Source organism: Pipistrellus kuhlii, unplaced genomic scaffold (genome assembly GCF_014108245.1).
Source record: "Pipistrellus kuhlii isolate mPipKuh1 unplaced genomic scaffold, mPipKuh1.p scaffold_m20_p_8, whole genome shotgun sequence".
Lineage (NCBI taxonomy): Eukaryota > Metazoa > Chordata > Mammalia > Chiroptera > Vespertilionidae > Pipistrellus > Pipistrellus kuhlii.
Genome location: NW_023425584.1, coordinates 19,343,617 through 19,357,278, shown reverse-complemented (window position 1 = coordinate 19,357,278; position 13,662 = coordinate 19,343,617). Strand labels below are relative to the sequence as shown.

The following is a 13,662-nucleotide window of genomic DNA, read 5'->3' as shown; positions in this document are numbered from 1 at the left end:
GATTTCATTCACACTCAGACATTGATTTAAAAGGCAGTAAAGAGAAAGCACAGAATAGCCAGAGAGTGCTTTTAATAGTATTGCTAATGTTCCATGAAGAGCTGGGTTCTTATGCCCTGTCTCCCCCTTCCCACCAAGTTGGGGTGAGCGTCTCACCCCTTCTGTCTTTGTATCTCCCACAGCACAGGCGAACGTCTGAAACTTCCATCTCACCCCCTGGATCCAGCATTGGGTCACCCAACCGAGTCATCTGCGTATGTATCGCTTCTCAGCATAGAGAGGACTTTCTTGTCCCTGAGCCTGGAATCTAAAGAGGTTCTTAGGATAGAGACAGCTGTCAGGTTTTCATCCCGCTGTGCCAACATGTGCTAGGTGCTGTGCTGGGTCCTGAGGATACAGTGGGGACAGAGAGGACATAGCCCCTGTCCTTGGGGAGCACACAGCTTAGTAATTTATAAGGATAATATCGAGATCAGGAGGAGCATGAGAAAGAAAGTGCAACAACAGCAAGAGCCCTGGACAAGCTCTGAAACAGTGCAATGCCCATCCTTCCCATTACTTAACTGAGACAAGGGCAAGAGAAAAATTGGGGATTAGAGTCCTATTCAGAGTGGGTATTGAATGGAATGTCAATGTGGAGACAGTGTGTGAGGTAAAGAGGCAGAAAGGAGGAAGAAGCCATATGAATGTGGAAACATGGCCATAAAGGATTTGCAAACACATAAAAGAACTTCCTAATCGTGTGAGAAGTCCAGGGATGGAGTAAACCTTGTGCATGTGTCTGAGCTCGCACCCCTAGAGGCATTCAAATATGGATAATCATCATTGCCAGGGATGTGGCAAAAGGGACATAGTGAGTGTCTATTCCACTACATATTGTCCTCTGCACTGGGGAGATGTTGGTGCCTCACCAACCTGATCCATAATGTTGAGCACAGGATTCCATGGATAATCAGCGCAGTTCTGATAGGTGTTAGGAAGAAAAAGTACAGGGTGCTCTGATGATGCTGCAGATTTACCTGATGGTCTAGGGCCAATTGGGAGTAGAATCCTAGGAAGAAACCTCTAAGCTCAAACCTGAGAGAGAAAGAAGTAAGATAAAGGAGGAGAGGGAAGCATAGCCTGAGAGGACCACAATGAACAGGCTATTTCAGCTTTCCTCAAGTCAAAGGAGCCAAAAATACCAGAAATGGGGGCTGGAGGTAATGTCTAGGCACATGTGTCAAACACAAGGCCCGCGGGCCAAATCCGTCCCGCCAGGCCTTGCAATGTGGCCCGCACCGCGCTGTCATCACTGCACTCCGCTGCGTTTCCATCACAATGACAGTTTATGACTGTTCAGTAAACCATTCGGCCCGCGATTTAGGCTGGATTTTAGATTTTGGCCCCTTCTCTGATTGAGTTCGACACCCCTAGTCTAGAGCATTATAAGAAGTTCTAGAGACAGTGCTCAAACCCACCAGCCCCAGTGGGCCCTGCCCATCATGCCTAATCATTATTTTACTCCAAATCCACATCCAGTTTCCTTCTTGATTGCTGGATTATGCCTATTGATGGGACTGTTTCCTTTCCTTTCTTCCTCTGTTTAAATTTTTAAAAGATGTAAGTGTAGCCATTGACTGCAACTTCAATATAGGTCAATACTGCCATGCGGCTCCCACAAAAGACAAGTGACTTTGATCACAGACTGTACGCACTGAAGACTCCTGTCAGAACAAGGAATGGGCCAGACCATGGCAGGATTAATGAGCTTAGTTTCAGGGCCTGTACCGTGAGAAGGTTATTGACCAAAGTGAGTCTGTCTCCAAAAGAGAGTTACCAAGGTGTACGAACTCAGGATATAGAGATGCACTGTAAAGCCCTTAATCCCTGGCTGGTCTCTGTGCTGCTAAGGAGCCTTGCTAACCTTTGTGAAATAAGCTAGGCCTTGATGGTGTTCCCCCTGGAGGCAGCTCCAAGAGTTGCCCCTGTGAGATGCAGCTCGACTACAGATGAACAACAGCAACTGGGGACACCTGCCACTGTGCCCTCCAGCTGGGGCCCTATACATTGAGATCAGTTACCCCGACATCCTCACATAGGCATGTGTGTTCCCTTCTGTATCTTCCTACTCTCCCCTTAATGATGCCTCACTTTCAGCTACTCAGGGGAATGACTGCACACGTGTTGTGAGTCATGTTTTAAGTCAGACTGTTCCAAATATGGCTTCCAAAGTCAGGAAAGATTCCATCCAACCACATTTGGGACAAGAAGTAACAGGCAGAAGGAAAGAGTATTGGTTTAGTTTTCATAAATACTGAGGTTTGGTATTAAAATAAAATTATTAGTGTACCTGTAGAGGATAGGTTTTTTTCAAACTTTGCCCCACCCCCTACTGACTGCTAGAGTCATCTCCAGGTGACTTGACTTGGATCAGCTCTTCGTGGTCTCTTCCTTCCTTCCTGGCTAATTATATTAGGATGCCTCTGTCCAATCACTATAAACTCATTTATAACCTGGAACAAGGCAGCTATAGGAAGAAACATAAATTTAGTTGTCTCAGAGGTTTGGAATAAAATGCTGAGATGAATATTGATGGGTTGAAACAAGTTTGTAAGATGCCAAGAGTTCTCAAGGTCAAGATCTAATATCCCAGGATGAAAGGCAGCAGTTACTTCAGCAAGTGGACTTTCCAAATGAGGTCTCCTTTACCCACCTACCCCCAAATTGGTACAGATGTGGATGTGTGACCCTGGCAGGGTCTGGCAGAAGTGAGATGGCATACCTCAAAGGGTTTAAGTGAGACAGGTTTTGTGAAGGGGGCATTTGCAGAGGTGTGGGCAGGGTTAGGGGACCCATTTGGTGCAGCATCCCAAGACTATCAGAACGGAAAGTTGTTACTCCCCTCAGCCTAAAGGGAAAGGATAAGAGCTAGAGCTGTGGAAGAGCAGTCCCAGGCAGGAGCCATGCCCAACCACAGCCAGGCAAGACAGGTACCATAGGGACAAGTACACAGCCTCTTCACTCTCCTTCCGGGTGCCTCCCCCCACCTTTGGGCAACCCAACTGAAAGACAGGGGGCCTGTGATAGAGTCCATGGGGCCTTGGAGCCTAGGTCAGGACAAGGAGAGTGGACAGTGGGTCTAGGAGAAAAGGGGAATGAATAGTACAGTGCCCAAAGAGCACTTGGATGGGACAGGATGGAAGAGTGGAAGGGCCATGAGAAGTGTTTGAAATACCAATGCTTTTAAGGTCTTTATAAAAGCTGTTCTCTCTATACTAGTCCTGGAACTAAGACTTAACTGGCCCCCAAAGCACTGGGAGATGTGGATAATGCGGATAATACGGTCTCCTTGGTGCCCTATCTAGTGACTCTCTTAATTTACCTCACTTCAGCACCTCGAGAGCACAGTAGTTATGGGGGGACAGATCCTGTTAATCAGAGCATAAACTGAGTCACAGGAGGATGCAGACATGGAAAGAACATGGCTTCAGAAACCATGAGACATGAGCTGTCCCCTGCAAGGGGAAGCTCTCTCCTTATCCATGCATTTCTAGAAAACTGAACTCAGGCAAAGTCAGGTAGTAGAGGCTCAGTTCAACGATGTGAGGAGCAGCTTTCTGATGCAGCCCTTTGACAGCTGTAAGCCAGTGAACACCCCACCCTAGGGAAGGAGGAGAGCCACTGGAGAGGGCAGGCTCTCAGGTTAGGCTGGCTGGCTTTGAATTCTGGTTTTTCTGCTTTTTAGCTATGTGACCTTGGACAAGTCAATTAATTTCCCTGTGCCTGTTTCCTTATTTAAAGGTGTGGGTAATATTAGTACCTACTATTAGATGTGAGTTATGGAGTTAATCCATATGAGAGACTTAGAACAGAGTCTGCCTCATAAAAAATGCTCACTAAATGTCAGCTAGTAATTTCTACCATGATTATTTCTGTCTTTGCCAACTTCATCATCCTCAAGAATGCTGTGAATGGAGTATCTTCACTCTATAGGGTCAGAAGGCAGTCAACACCCTGACACTTCACAGAGTTGTCTTGACATGTAGAGGAGATAAGTCCTGTAAAGCACAGGGTCTCGCACATCATATGTGCACAATCAGTGTTGGCCCCATTGGGATGGATGGCCTCAAAGACCTGTCTTATTCTCACATTCTGCAAATTTTCCAATCTAAAGTTTTGTTTCTAGTGGAAACTGGAGAAGCTTGTCCTCCCTGTGCCTCTCTCCTTTCCCTCTTATCTTTCTGCTTCTTTCCTGTCCATTTCCTTCTTCCCCAGGCTAAAGTGGATAATGAGATCCTTAATTACAAAGACCTGGCAGCTCTCCCCAAGGTTAAGTCCATCTACGAGGTACAACGCCCCGACCTCATTTCCTACGAGCCTCATTCCAGATACACGTCTGATGAGATGCTGGAGAGATGTGGCTATGGAGAGGTATGGCATCTTGCCCCTCTCTCTGGGGCTGCTGGAGGAGAGGAGGGTCCATGGGGTCCCCAATCCCCTCCATCACAAACACTTTGCTCTCCACAGTGTTGACCCAAAGACTCTTTTAAACTGGAATTTATAATTAGCATTTTAAAATCAGGTTATTTCATCCAAAAATCTGACTTACTTGAAAAATTACAGCTGATGACACTTCACCAGTATTTCCACCATTTAGAGATGGGGAGCAGTTCTCCTGGGTCCCCATCACTTCCTGAGAATCCTAACATTGAAGCTGAGAACCTATAACTACTTATCACCTGAAATACTGTTTTTCTTACAGTGGAGAAATTTTATACATAGCCCACGGCTCTTATCCCCTGCCAGGATTAATGGCCATTTGGGTTTATAATCCTTAGTAGGTTCTCTGGTTTTTGCACTTGACCTTAAATACCTGAACTCAAAGCAAGAGAGGAACTCTTATAAACACTCAGCATCAGATGGCTTTTTAAATAAATGGTTCCTGGACAAGAGAAAGTGTTCTTTGGAAAAGGCAGGGTGGCCGATACCCGGGAGGTCCTGGCCATCGATATCCCAGGAGATTTCTAACTCCATCCCAGACCTCTGAGCTGAGAGCATGTGGAGCAGAAGGACCCCTGGCGGGGGCTGGGGGAACCACAGACTGAGATTCTTGTCCCTATTCCACCACTGTCCCTTTCCTCTCTAGAGGGACTAGCTTCCATTTTGGTTTGAGATTCTGGTACTGAGACTCTCTGTGTTCTAGCCCCTGAAATGGACCACAAAAAGGGGACCAAGTGTTTGGTAAAAGCTGCTTTTCCTAAGGGCAGAGATGGCCCACTAGGGCCCATAAGCCACACTCACCCTGAAATTTGTTTTGTTTCGCTCACAAAATATCTTTTAAAAATGTAAATTAGTTTTCAACATTTAAACATTGGAGATTTCACCTTAGAATTTGTCTTTCTCACTTGTCTTGGAAACTTAAGAAGTTGTGTTAACATTGGACAGACATCCCAACCTGGCCCTGATGCTCTAGAGCTGAGCAGACCTCCAGGGAGGGGCCGTTCCATCTCCAGCTCCCACAACACCCACTGGCCAACTCCCATGTTGATGGCACCAGCCTGGCCCTTGCTTGGTCCTGCCTTTGGCCCCCGTACCCAGGCATTGTCCTCATGAACCACAGAGGTTGTGAATGGGTAAAGGGACAAGGAAGGGTCATGAATTGACTCTGAGCTTGCAGTGGAAATGCCTGGGTCCAGGTGAAGACCCTGCCACCACCGCCTCCCTGAGAGGTCCTGAGCCTTTCCATTCTCTTTCTGGGCCTTGGCTTTCCCATTTGAAAAAAGGAGAGCATAACCTCAAGGTTTTCCACCACCTGTCAGCACTGCTATCCTGGAACTCGAAGTGAGGGTTATCCGGACAGGAAGGCTGAGGGCAGCGGAGGCCCTCTCTTTGCTGAACCATTTAACTGCTCTCTGTCCCTCTCTCTCACCCCCTTCTCTCCTTCCATGACTGCCTGCAAACTCTTCACTTCTAAGTCGCTGGGAACATTATCTCCCTACTCCCAGGTAATTAATCTGGTTTGGGGAGACCTTTTATATAATTGTGTCCCTTGATGCTGACCAAACAGGCCCCTGATAGATGTGAGGTCCTCCACTCCTCCATAGCCAGTTAGATGTGAGGTCCTCCTGGAATTCCCAAGGGGCCTGAGCCCTTGACCCAACCAAGACAGTGATAGGGAGATAGGAGCATGACCTGGAGGAAGGGGTGGTGGCATAAAGGGTAGAAATGATTGGGGGCAAACTTGATATACCCTTTCTACCCAGAGAAGACCTCCCCAATACTGTGATCCTTGGCCAGGATTCCAGGGACCTGACCCTCAGTTCCATTCAAGGGCCTGTGAGTGATGGGGGAAGGCCCTGGAAATTCTCTGCACCCTTCCTTGGGTTGTGCATGTAACCTACGGAGGAGTCTCTATTCAGAAGGGCAGCACCATGCATCAGCCCCTAGAATCCCAGATTCTCTGTCACTCCCCCACCTGCCTACCAGACCCCTGGGCCATAGGCCTGCCTAGTTGCTGACCGTGCTCACAGCCTCATTTCCTCCCCCAGGACATCTATGAGAACCTGGACCTCCGGCAGAGACGGGCCTCCAGCCCAGGATACATCGATTCCCCCACCTACAGCCGGCAGGGCATGTCCCCTACCTTCTCCCGCTCACCTCACCACTACTACCGCTCTGGTAAGGTCGGGGAAAGCCCCCAAAGGGACAGGAAGAGCCAGGGAGACAACACGGTGGTTTGATGTTCCCAGCTGTGGAGATAGAATAGGATTTTCCTGAGATCTCTGTTTTACAGCATGGCCTCTGTAGGCCTGTGGCCACCCAGGTGACCAGCTGGGCCCACTGAGTCCCTTGGCAGGAGAGAGGAAGAGCAGCTGTGGGGAATGGGTGGTGAGCTGCTAGGAGAGGGGAGTGGCAGGCAGCCCAAAGACCCTAGCTGGAAGAAGACACTTCAGTCCTCAGCTTTAAGCCTGCCTGGTCCAGAGGATAGAACCAAAGGACCAGAAATGGGGCTCTGGCCTGGCCTTCACCCACAGCCCAGCCCCACCCAGGCCAGTCAGGTCATCAACAGCCAGCCCTGAGATTAAGAGTGAAACCAGCAAAGCGATTAAGGGAGGGGGAAGAAGGGTAGGAGGGCAGGGTAAAAATGCCTTCCTGAGCTTAGTTGAGTGGATTCTTCCAACCCACAAAACCTGACTTTAGGGTGAAGCAAGAAAGCAGGGTCAGGCCTGTTCCTGCAGACACAGTGCATGAGCGCACAGCTGCCTTCCCCCTGTTCCTGCTCCCCACACTTCACTGCTGCCTTGACTGCCACTGCGTTAATGCCTGTTTTCTCTGCCTCTGTTCTCTCTGGGGGACCACTGCCTGCGTGCTCCAGGGCCCGAGAGTGGCCGGAGCTCTCCATACCATAGCCAGTTAGATGTGAGGTCCTCCACTCCAACCTCTTACCAGGCTCCCAAGCACTTTCACATCCCAGGTAGGCTGCCAGCCCGGAACTCCCAGCATGGACGGATGCATGCTTCATGGGGTTGCCAGACACCCTGCACCGGCACCAAGGAGAAGCCATTTCCTGGGGACCCTCCCTAACCATCACCGGAACTAACCCACTCTCCAGCCCTGATACACCCACAGTCTTACCCTCTCGTGACAAAATCAACCTTGGTCAGGACTGCCAGGAAGTAGCCCAGGGAAGTGCCTCGAATGTTGAGAGGCCGTGATGGGACACAGCAGTAATCGGGCTGAAAGTCAGGGGCTTTTGCATCAAAACTGGGGATTAAATATTGATCCTGCTGCTTATATATAAGCTGTTGACCTCAGGCCAGTTACTTAGTTTCTCTGAGCCTCTGTTACTCCTTCTGTACAGACAGGCACTATTCTGGACCCTGAGGCTGCAACTTCAACTAGCCCAGATCCTGCCTTCATGGTGTTTATGCTCTATGTGGGGAGAGAGATCATAAATGAGTAAACAAATAAGTAAAAGGATAATTTTGGGTGATAGTAGGTGCTGTAAACATAATAAAACAGAGTGACTGGGGTGCAGGAGGCTGGGCTAGATGAGGTGGTCAGGAAGGGCTTCTCGGAAGTGGTGACAACATTGAAGCCAAAAGATGAGAAGGAATCATCCTTATGAAGATCCCAAGGGAAAGCATCCTGGCAGAGCAAGTAAAAAGGCCAGTGTGGCCAGAGGTTGCGAGCCTCAGAGATAGTGATAGGTGAGCTTGTGGGTGTGATCTGGACAAGATCTCACCCTGAGTTACAGCCTAGACTATTCTCCCAACTCTATGAGCACAGGTTCTCACTCCTCACTCACTTTTCCCGGGAGCTTGTCCTGCTTTTTCACTTACTCCTTTCCCATCCTGTCTGTTTGAGGAAGTGGGAGGAGATGACACTGAACCATGGCTGCAGCATTCAGGGCACTTTCTCATGGAATTAGGCGTGGCTGCTGGGTGGAGGTAGTGGGGCCCAACCTGCATGGGGCCTGCTGAGCACATGCCCACCCTCTGCCTGCATGTCCATCACTCAAGCCCCAAGTTGCTTCATCTGCACCATTTGAATCCCTCCATTCCTCTCCCCTCACCTTTCCTGGAACCTGGTGGTACAAAATTGGAAGCTCAGCTTTGGAAGAAGTCCACCTGGGAAAAGATGGTGGACCCTTGGGAAAACTTATGGACTATTTCTCTCTTCTGAGATCAACTGACCAACTGTTTTCTCCTTTTTTCCTCCCTCTCCCTCTCCTTTTCCTCTCTCCCTCACCTCCCTACTGTGCCTTCTGGGTCTGTCTGGCAGCTGGAGAAAGTAACATCTACCGGAAACCCCCGATCTACAAACGGCATGGTATGGTCTGAGGCAGAGTGAGCATGGCCAGGCAAGGGATGTGGGGCATTAACACATGTGCCAATGGCGTTGCTCAGGTCACTAGGAGGGACACCTGCAAGGCTGCACCTCGGGCCTTACTGACTCCAGGGGACACTGGAGAAGAATGTGCTGACATTTTAAAGAGCAAGGAAGGCTTCATATCCCCCACACCCTTTGCTGCCATCTCCCCAGTTCCCCTTCCCTACTGTCTAGTGTCCTAAATTCCACGGTCAGAGTAACCCTTGTCGCGTACCTCTGGGAGGGGCACTCCCAGGGCACTGACGCTCAGTCATTCGTCACTGAGGCTGGCAGTTCCTACAGGAGCACTTACTGAGCCTCAGTACAGGGGGCACATCTCTTAGCTGAGGATGCAGAGGCACAGCTGCCACCCTGTCACCCTCAAGTGCCTACAGGACTAGGTGGATAACAGAGTTGGTGGAGCATGGAGCCAGCAGAAGTAGCCCTGAGCCAGGTTCTGATCTCACTGAGCTAGTGGAAGGGGCAGTACAAGTATAAATTGTGGCTCTGGGTACTTACAGCCTGATGATTTAGACAAACATCCTGGGTTTTGGAAGGGGCTGGGCTGGGGCCGAGGGGAGTCTGTGAACATGTACACGTCTATGTGTGGCTGCAGAGGCCATACTATGTGCCCTAGTGGCCACAGGAAGTCACCAACCCTGACAAAATTAGTTTGACTTTACATCTGGAAAAGGCCCCCAGATCTCAAAGCCCTCAGGACTGCGGGATTTTGCAGATGGCTCTGGAAGGCAGCACCAAAGCAGGGAGTGTGGGGTGGAGGTGGCTGAGTGGATAAGAGGGTGGATGAAAGGGCTGAAGGAGAGGGGCCGGGGACTGACTGAACCACATCGAAGAGAACTGGGAAGCTTTGGGAGCAAGTGCTGCTGGGGGAGGGGGCACAGCCTGGAGCTGGCTGAGGGCCATCCCAGGACCCTCTGCTGCCCTGGCTGCCAGGCGTGTAGATTTTGTCCCTATAGCTTCTCTCCTGAGAAACTGTCCTAAAGCCAGCCTTCTCTCTGCCCTAGCCAGGCTCTTGCCAGTCTTTGAGATATGCTAAAGTCACTGCCCAGAAGATTTTGTGGCTGCGATAGGTTTGATGGTCACTCCATGCTGTGGAATTCATGTGGCAGCTGGAAGCTGGATGGCATCTGAGCCAAAAGACTAATTCTGATGCTCACAGATGAGAAACTGAGGCAGAGAGGGGAAGGACTTTCCCAGTGTTACAACTGAGTTAAGTGGCAGAGCTGGGTGAAGAGCCCAGCATTGCTGACTCCCTTCCTGTCCAGTGCTCCTTCCTTTGGGTCATATAGCCTCCCCAAGAAGGACATGGCATCTCAGAGTGAGCAGGCTGACCTGACTCAACATGCAGCAGGGCCTGCTTGCCAATTCCCACCCTAAATGTGGCTCAAATCCACAACAAGGCCAACTGCTAGAAGGTAAGGAAGGTAAGGGCAAGGGCTCACCTGGGACATGTCCAATCTCACCTGGTGGAGCCACGGCCTTAGTGTTCACTCAGGAGCACACCTGGGAGTCGTGGAATGTGGTAGAAGGAGCCCCGAGCGAGGTGTGATCCTGTTCTGGTCTAACCTGCTGTGTGGTTCCGAGCAAACACCTTCCCCTCTCTGGTGTTCAGAATCCCAACTGTCAAATGCAGGCCTTGGCCTCAGTGCTTTTCTAGCTCCAGTGCTCCATAGGGTGGCCTTACTCCCCTGGGCTGGAGCCTGGCTGAGACATGGGAAACAGTGTACAGGACACTGGTCTAGAATACTCTGCCTCCCTAAAGCTCTCTCTTTGGGTCCTTTGCAGGTGATTTGTCAACAGCAACCAAGAGCAAAACAAGTGAAGACATCAGCCAGGCCTCCAAGTACAGTCCAGCCTACTCTCCAGACCCCTACTATGCTTCAGAGTCTGAGTACTGGACCTACCATGGCTCCCCCAAAGGTAGTGTGCCCCACGGGGAGCCAAGGCCAGAGCCCTGTCACCTACACTAGGGACACGGGGCCAGGACAGTCACCTGCTCCTTCACATGACCATTCACTTACTCATTCGGCAAACATGTATTGAGGACCAGCCATGGGCCCTAGGGAAATACCGGGGAGCAAACCAGACCATGTCCTTGGCCTTGTGGACCTAACTAGAGCAGGAGATGATATACCAGGGGTGAGATACAGGAGGTAAGAGAGCTGATGACAAAGCGTCTCAGATGCAGAGGCTGCTGCTGCAGGAAGGGTGAGGAGGAAGCTTTGTAGAAGAACATCTGCAAAGCCTAAGATGGAAGGGCAGTTGGGGGGGAAGAAACAGCCGTCAGCTTAACCGAGCAGGGAGGGGGAGGTGATGAGGAGCCAGATCCCACTGGCCTTCTGGGTTTTTGTCTTTATCCTAAACAGTAGGAAGCCATTAAGAGTGACATGATCAGATCTATATTTGTGAGAGACCACTTTGGCTGCAGGGTGGATAACAGTTTGGAGAATGGATGGAAAAGAGTCTTAGTGGTCCTTAAGGTACGACTCCAACCAATCTGGCATCCCAAGTGTTTCCTTCAAGTAAGGGAAGGAATTTTCATCACATGCCATTTTGATTCAATACACACGTTGGCTAACTGAATGTCCATTCTAAGCAAACCTTCTGAGGAGCTGAGAGGACCCTTCCTCATCCTCAAAGAAGCTCCATTTAGAAAGGAGCTAAGACACCAGCACAACTATGACCCAAAGTGGACATGTCCAGCGTCCATAAGAGAGAAGTGTTCAGAGGCTGCACAGCCAACAGGTGTTGGGGAGAGGGGGGATCTTAGATGAAACTGCTTCAATCACAGAAATGCAGACAAAAAACCTGACTCCAAATGGCTTTGGCCAAATCAGAGATTTCCTGGATCAAATGACTGAAAGTTTCTTGGCACAGCTGGATCTAGAGGTGAATGAACATCATCGGGGCTTATCTTGGCCCCCCAGTTGGGTGGCTCCATTCTCAGGCTGACTCTGCCCTCTTCATAGCAGAGGGAGCTGTGGCAGATCCAGGCTTACCTCCTATCCTGGGCAGAAAAAGGGCTTCCCACCAAGCTAAGTCCCAACACAGTGGCTTACTAGCTCTGTTTGGGCAGTCAGCTTCACGCCCACCTCAGAGCCCAAGAATGGAAAGGGACGCTGGGCATCCCTGTACAGGAGGCCATGGTGGAGTTGCAGCTCACCAAGTGCACTTGGACAGGGTCACTTGGCTTGAAAGTGGTGGCACATAAGGGAAACGGCCCCTGTCTAGGCTCTACTGCCCCTGCGCCCGCTCCCCAGAGCAGGCTGAGTGGGCAGTGCACGCAGAAGCTGATCCTTGCTGTCTTTTGGCAGTGCCCCGAGCCAGGAGGTTCTCATCCGGAGGAGAGGAGGAGGATTTTGACCGCAGCATGCACAAGGTGAGGTGGCCACCCCGCTGAGGTATGTTACTGAGGATGTTTTCACTTGCGAGTGACAGAAACCAAATTCAAAGTCATTTGTTGATGGAAAAAAGAAATAGCATAACTGAAAAGTCAAATGGCAGGATTTGCTTCAAGTATAACTAGATGCAGCCGAAACCAGTTTGGCTCAGTGGATAGAGTGTCGGCCTGTGGACTGAAAGGTCACAGATTTTATTTCGGTCAAGGGCATGTACCTTGGTTGTGGGCACATCCCCAGTAGGGAGTGTGCAGGAGGAAGCTGATGGATTTTCTCTCTCATTGATGTTTCTAACTCTCTATCCCTCTCCCTTCCTCTCTGTATATTTATAAAAAATAAATAAAAAATAAAAAAAAAGTGTAACTAGATGCAGCTGCTCAAAAAACTGTCATGGGGAAGTCATCTCCCTCTGCTCTGGTGCCGCTGCCTCTGCATTGGCCTCATGCTCAGGCAGGTTCTTCTCATGTAGTGGCACGTGAGTGCCAGAAACTCCCATGCTTTGCCAGTGGGAATGGAAAGTGGTGCCACTACTACTGACACTGGTGGTTCCTCAAAAAGTTAAGTGTAGAACTACCATGTGACCCAGAAATTTCACCTCTAGATATATACCCAGAAGGACTGAAAACTGGTACTCAAATATATGTACACACATGCTCAGAACAGCACTATTCACAGTGGCCAAAGGTGAAAGTAACCCAGATGTCCATCAGCTCACAAATGGATTTTTAAAATGTGGCATATCCATACAATGGAATGTTATTCAGCCATAAAAAAGGAATGAAGTACTGATACATGCCAAAATGTGGATAAACCTCAAAAACATTACACTTAATGAAAGAAGCCAGACACAAAAGCCCACATATTATACAATCTCACTTACATGAAATATCCAGAATAGATAAATCCATAAAGACAGAACCTAGTTTGGTGATTATCAGGGACTGGACTGGGAGAAGAGGGTAATATGGAGTGACTACCTAATGGGTACGGGGTCCTTTTAAGGGTGATAAAAATGTTTGAAACTAGATAGAGGTTGTGGTTGTACTAAATGCCACTAAATTGTTCATTTTAAAATGGTTACGTTTATATTATGTGAATTTCACCCAGACCATGGGACCATCTGTGAAGGAGAGGCTGCAAGGAGAGAGAGACATTAGGAAGGCAAAAATAACAGGTTCACTATAGAGAGTCCAGGCACTCAGCTGCTCCCAAACCTGTTCCATCTCAGGGCTCTTTGCTTCCTTTTAACTCAGTGGTTCTCAGCCTTTTTAATGCCATGACCCTTTAATACAGTTCCTCATGTTATGGTGACCCCCAATCATAAAATCATTTTCGTTGCTACTTCATAACTGTAATTTTGCTACTGTTATGAATCATAATGTAAATATCT

At 49.3% G+C, this 13,662-nt stretch overlaps 1 protein-coding gene across 8 annotated transcripts in view; it reads left to right on the top strand.

Moving 5' to 3' along the window:
* The window catches only part of ABLIM3 (actin binding LIM protein family member 3), a 103,538-nt gene that overhangs the window by 79,455 nt on the left and 10,421 nt on the right, over positions 1–13,662 (top strand). Inside the window, exons 10-17 of one of the 8 annotated variants that reach the window (XM_036423913.2) lie at positions 183–254; positions 4,258–4,413; positions 5,958–5,987; positions 6,531–6,660; positions 7,358–7,456; positions 8,767–8,814; positions 10,660–10,794; positions 12,189–12,253. In XM_036423913.2, coding sequence (XP_036279806.1) covers positions 183–254; positions 4,258–4,413; positions 5,958–5,987; positions 6,531–6,660; positions 7,358–7,456; positions 8,767–8,814; positions 10,660–10,794; positions 12,189–12,253 — 735 coding nt within the window. The remainder of the gene's footprint in view (positions 1–182; positions 255–4,257; positions 4,414–5,957; positions 5,988–6,530; positions 6,661–7,357; positions 7,457–8,766; positions 8,815–10,659; positions 10,795–12,188; positions 12,254–13,662) is intronic. The other 7 variants (XM_036423915.2, XM_036423916.2, XM_036423918.2 and 4 more) reach the window with 7 other exon arrangements.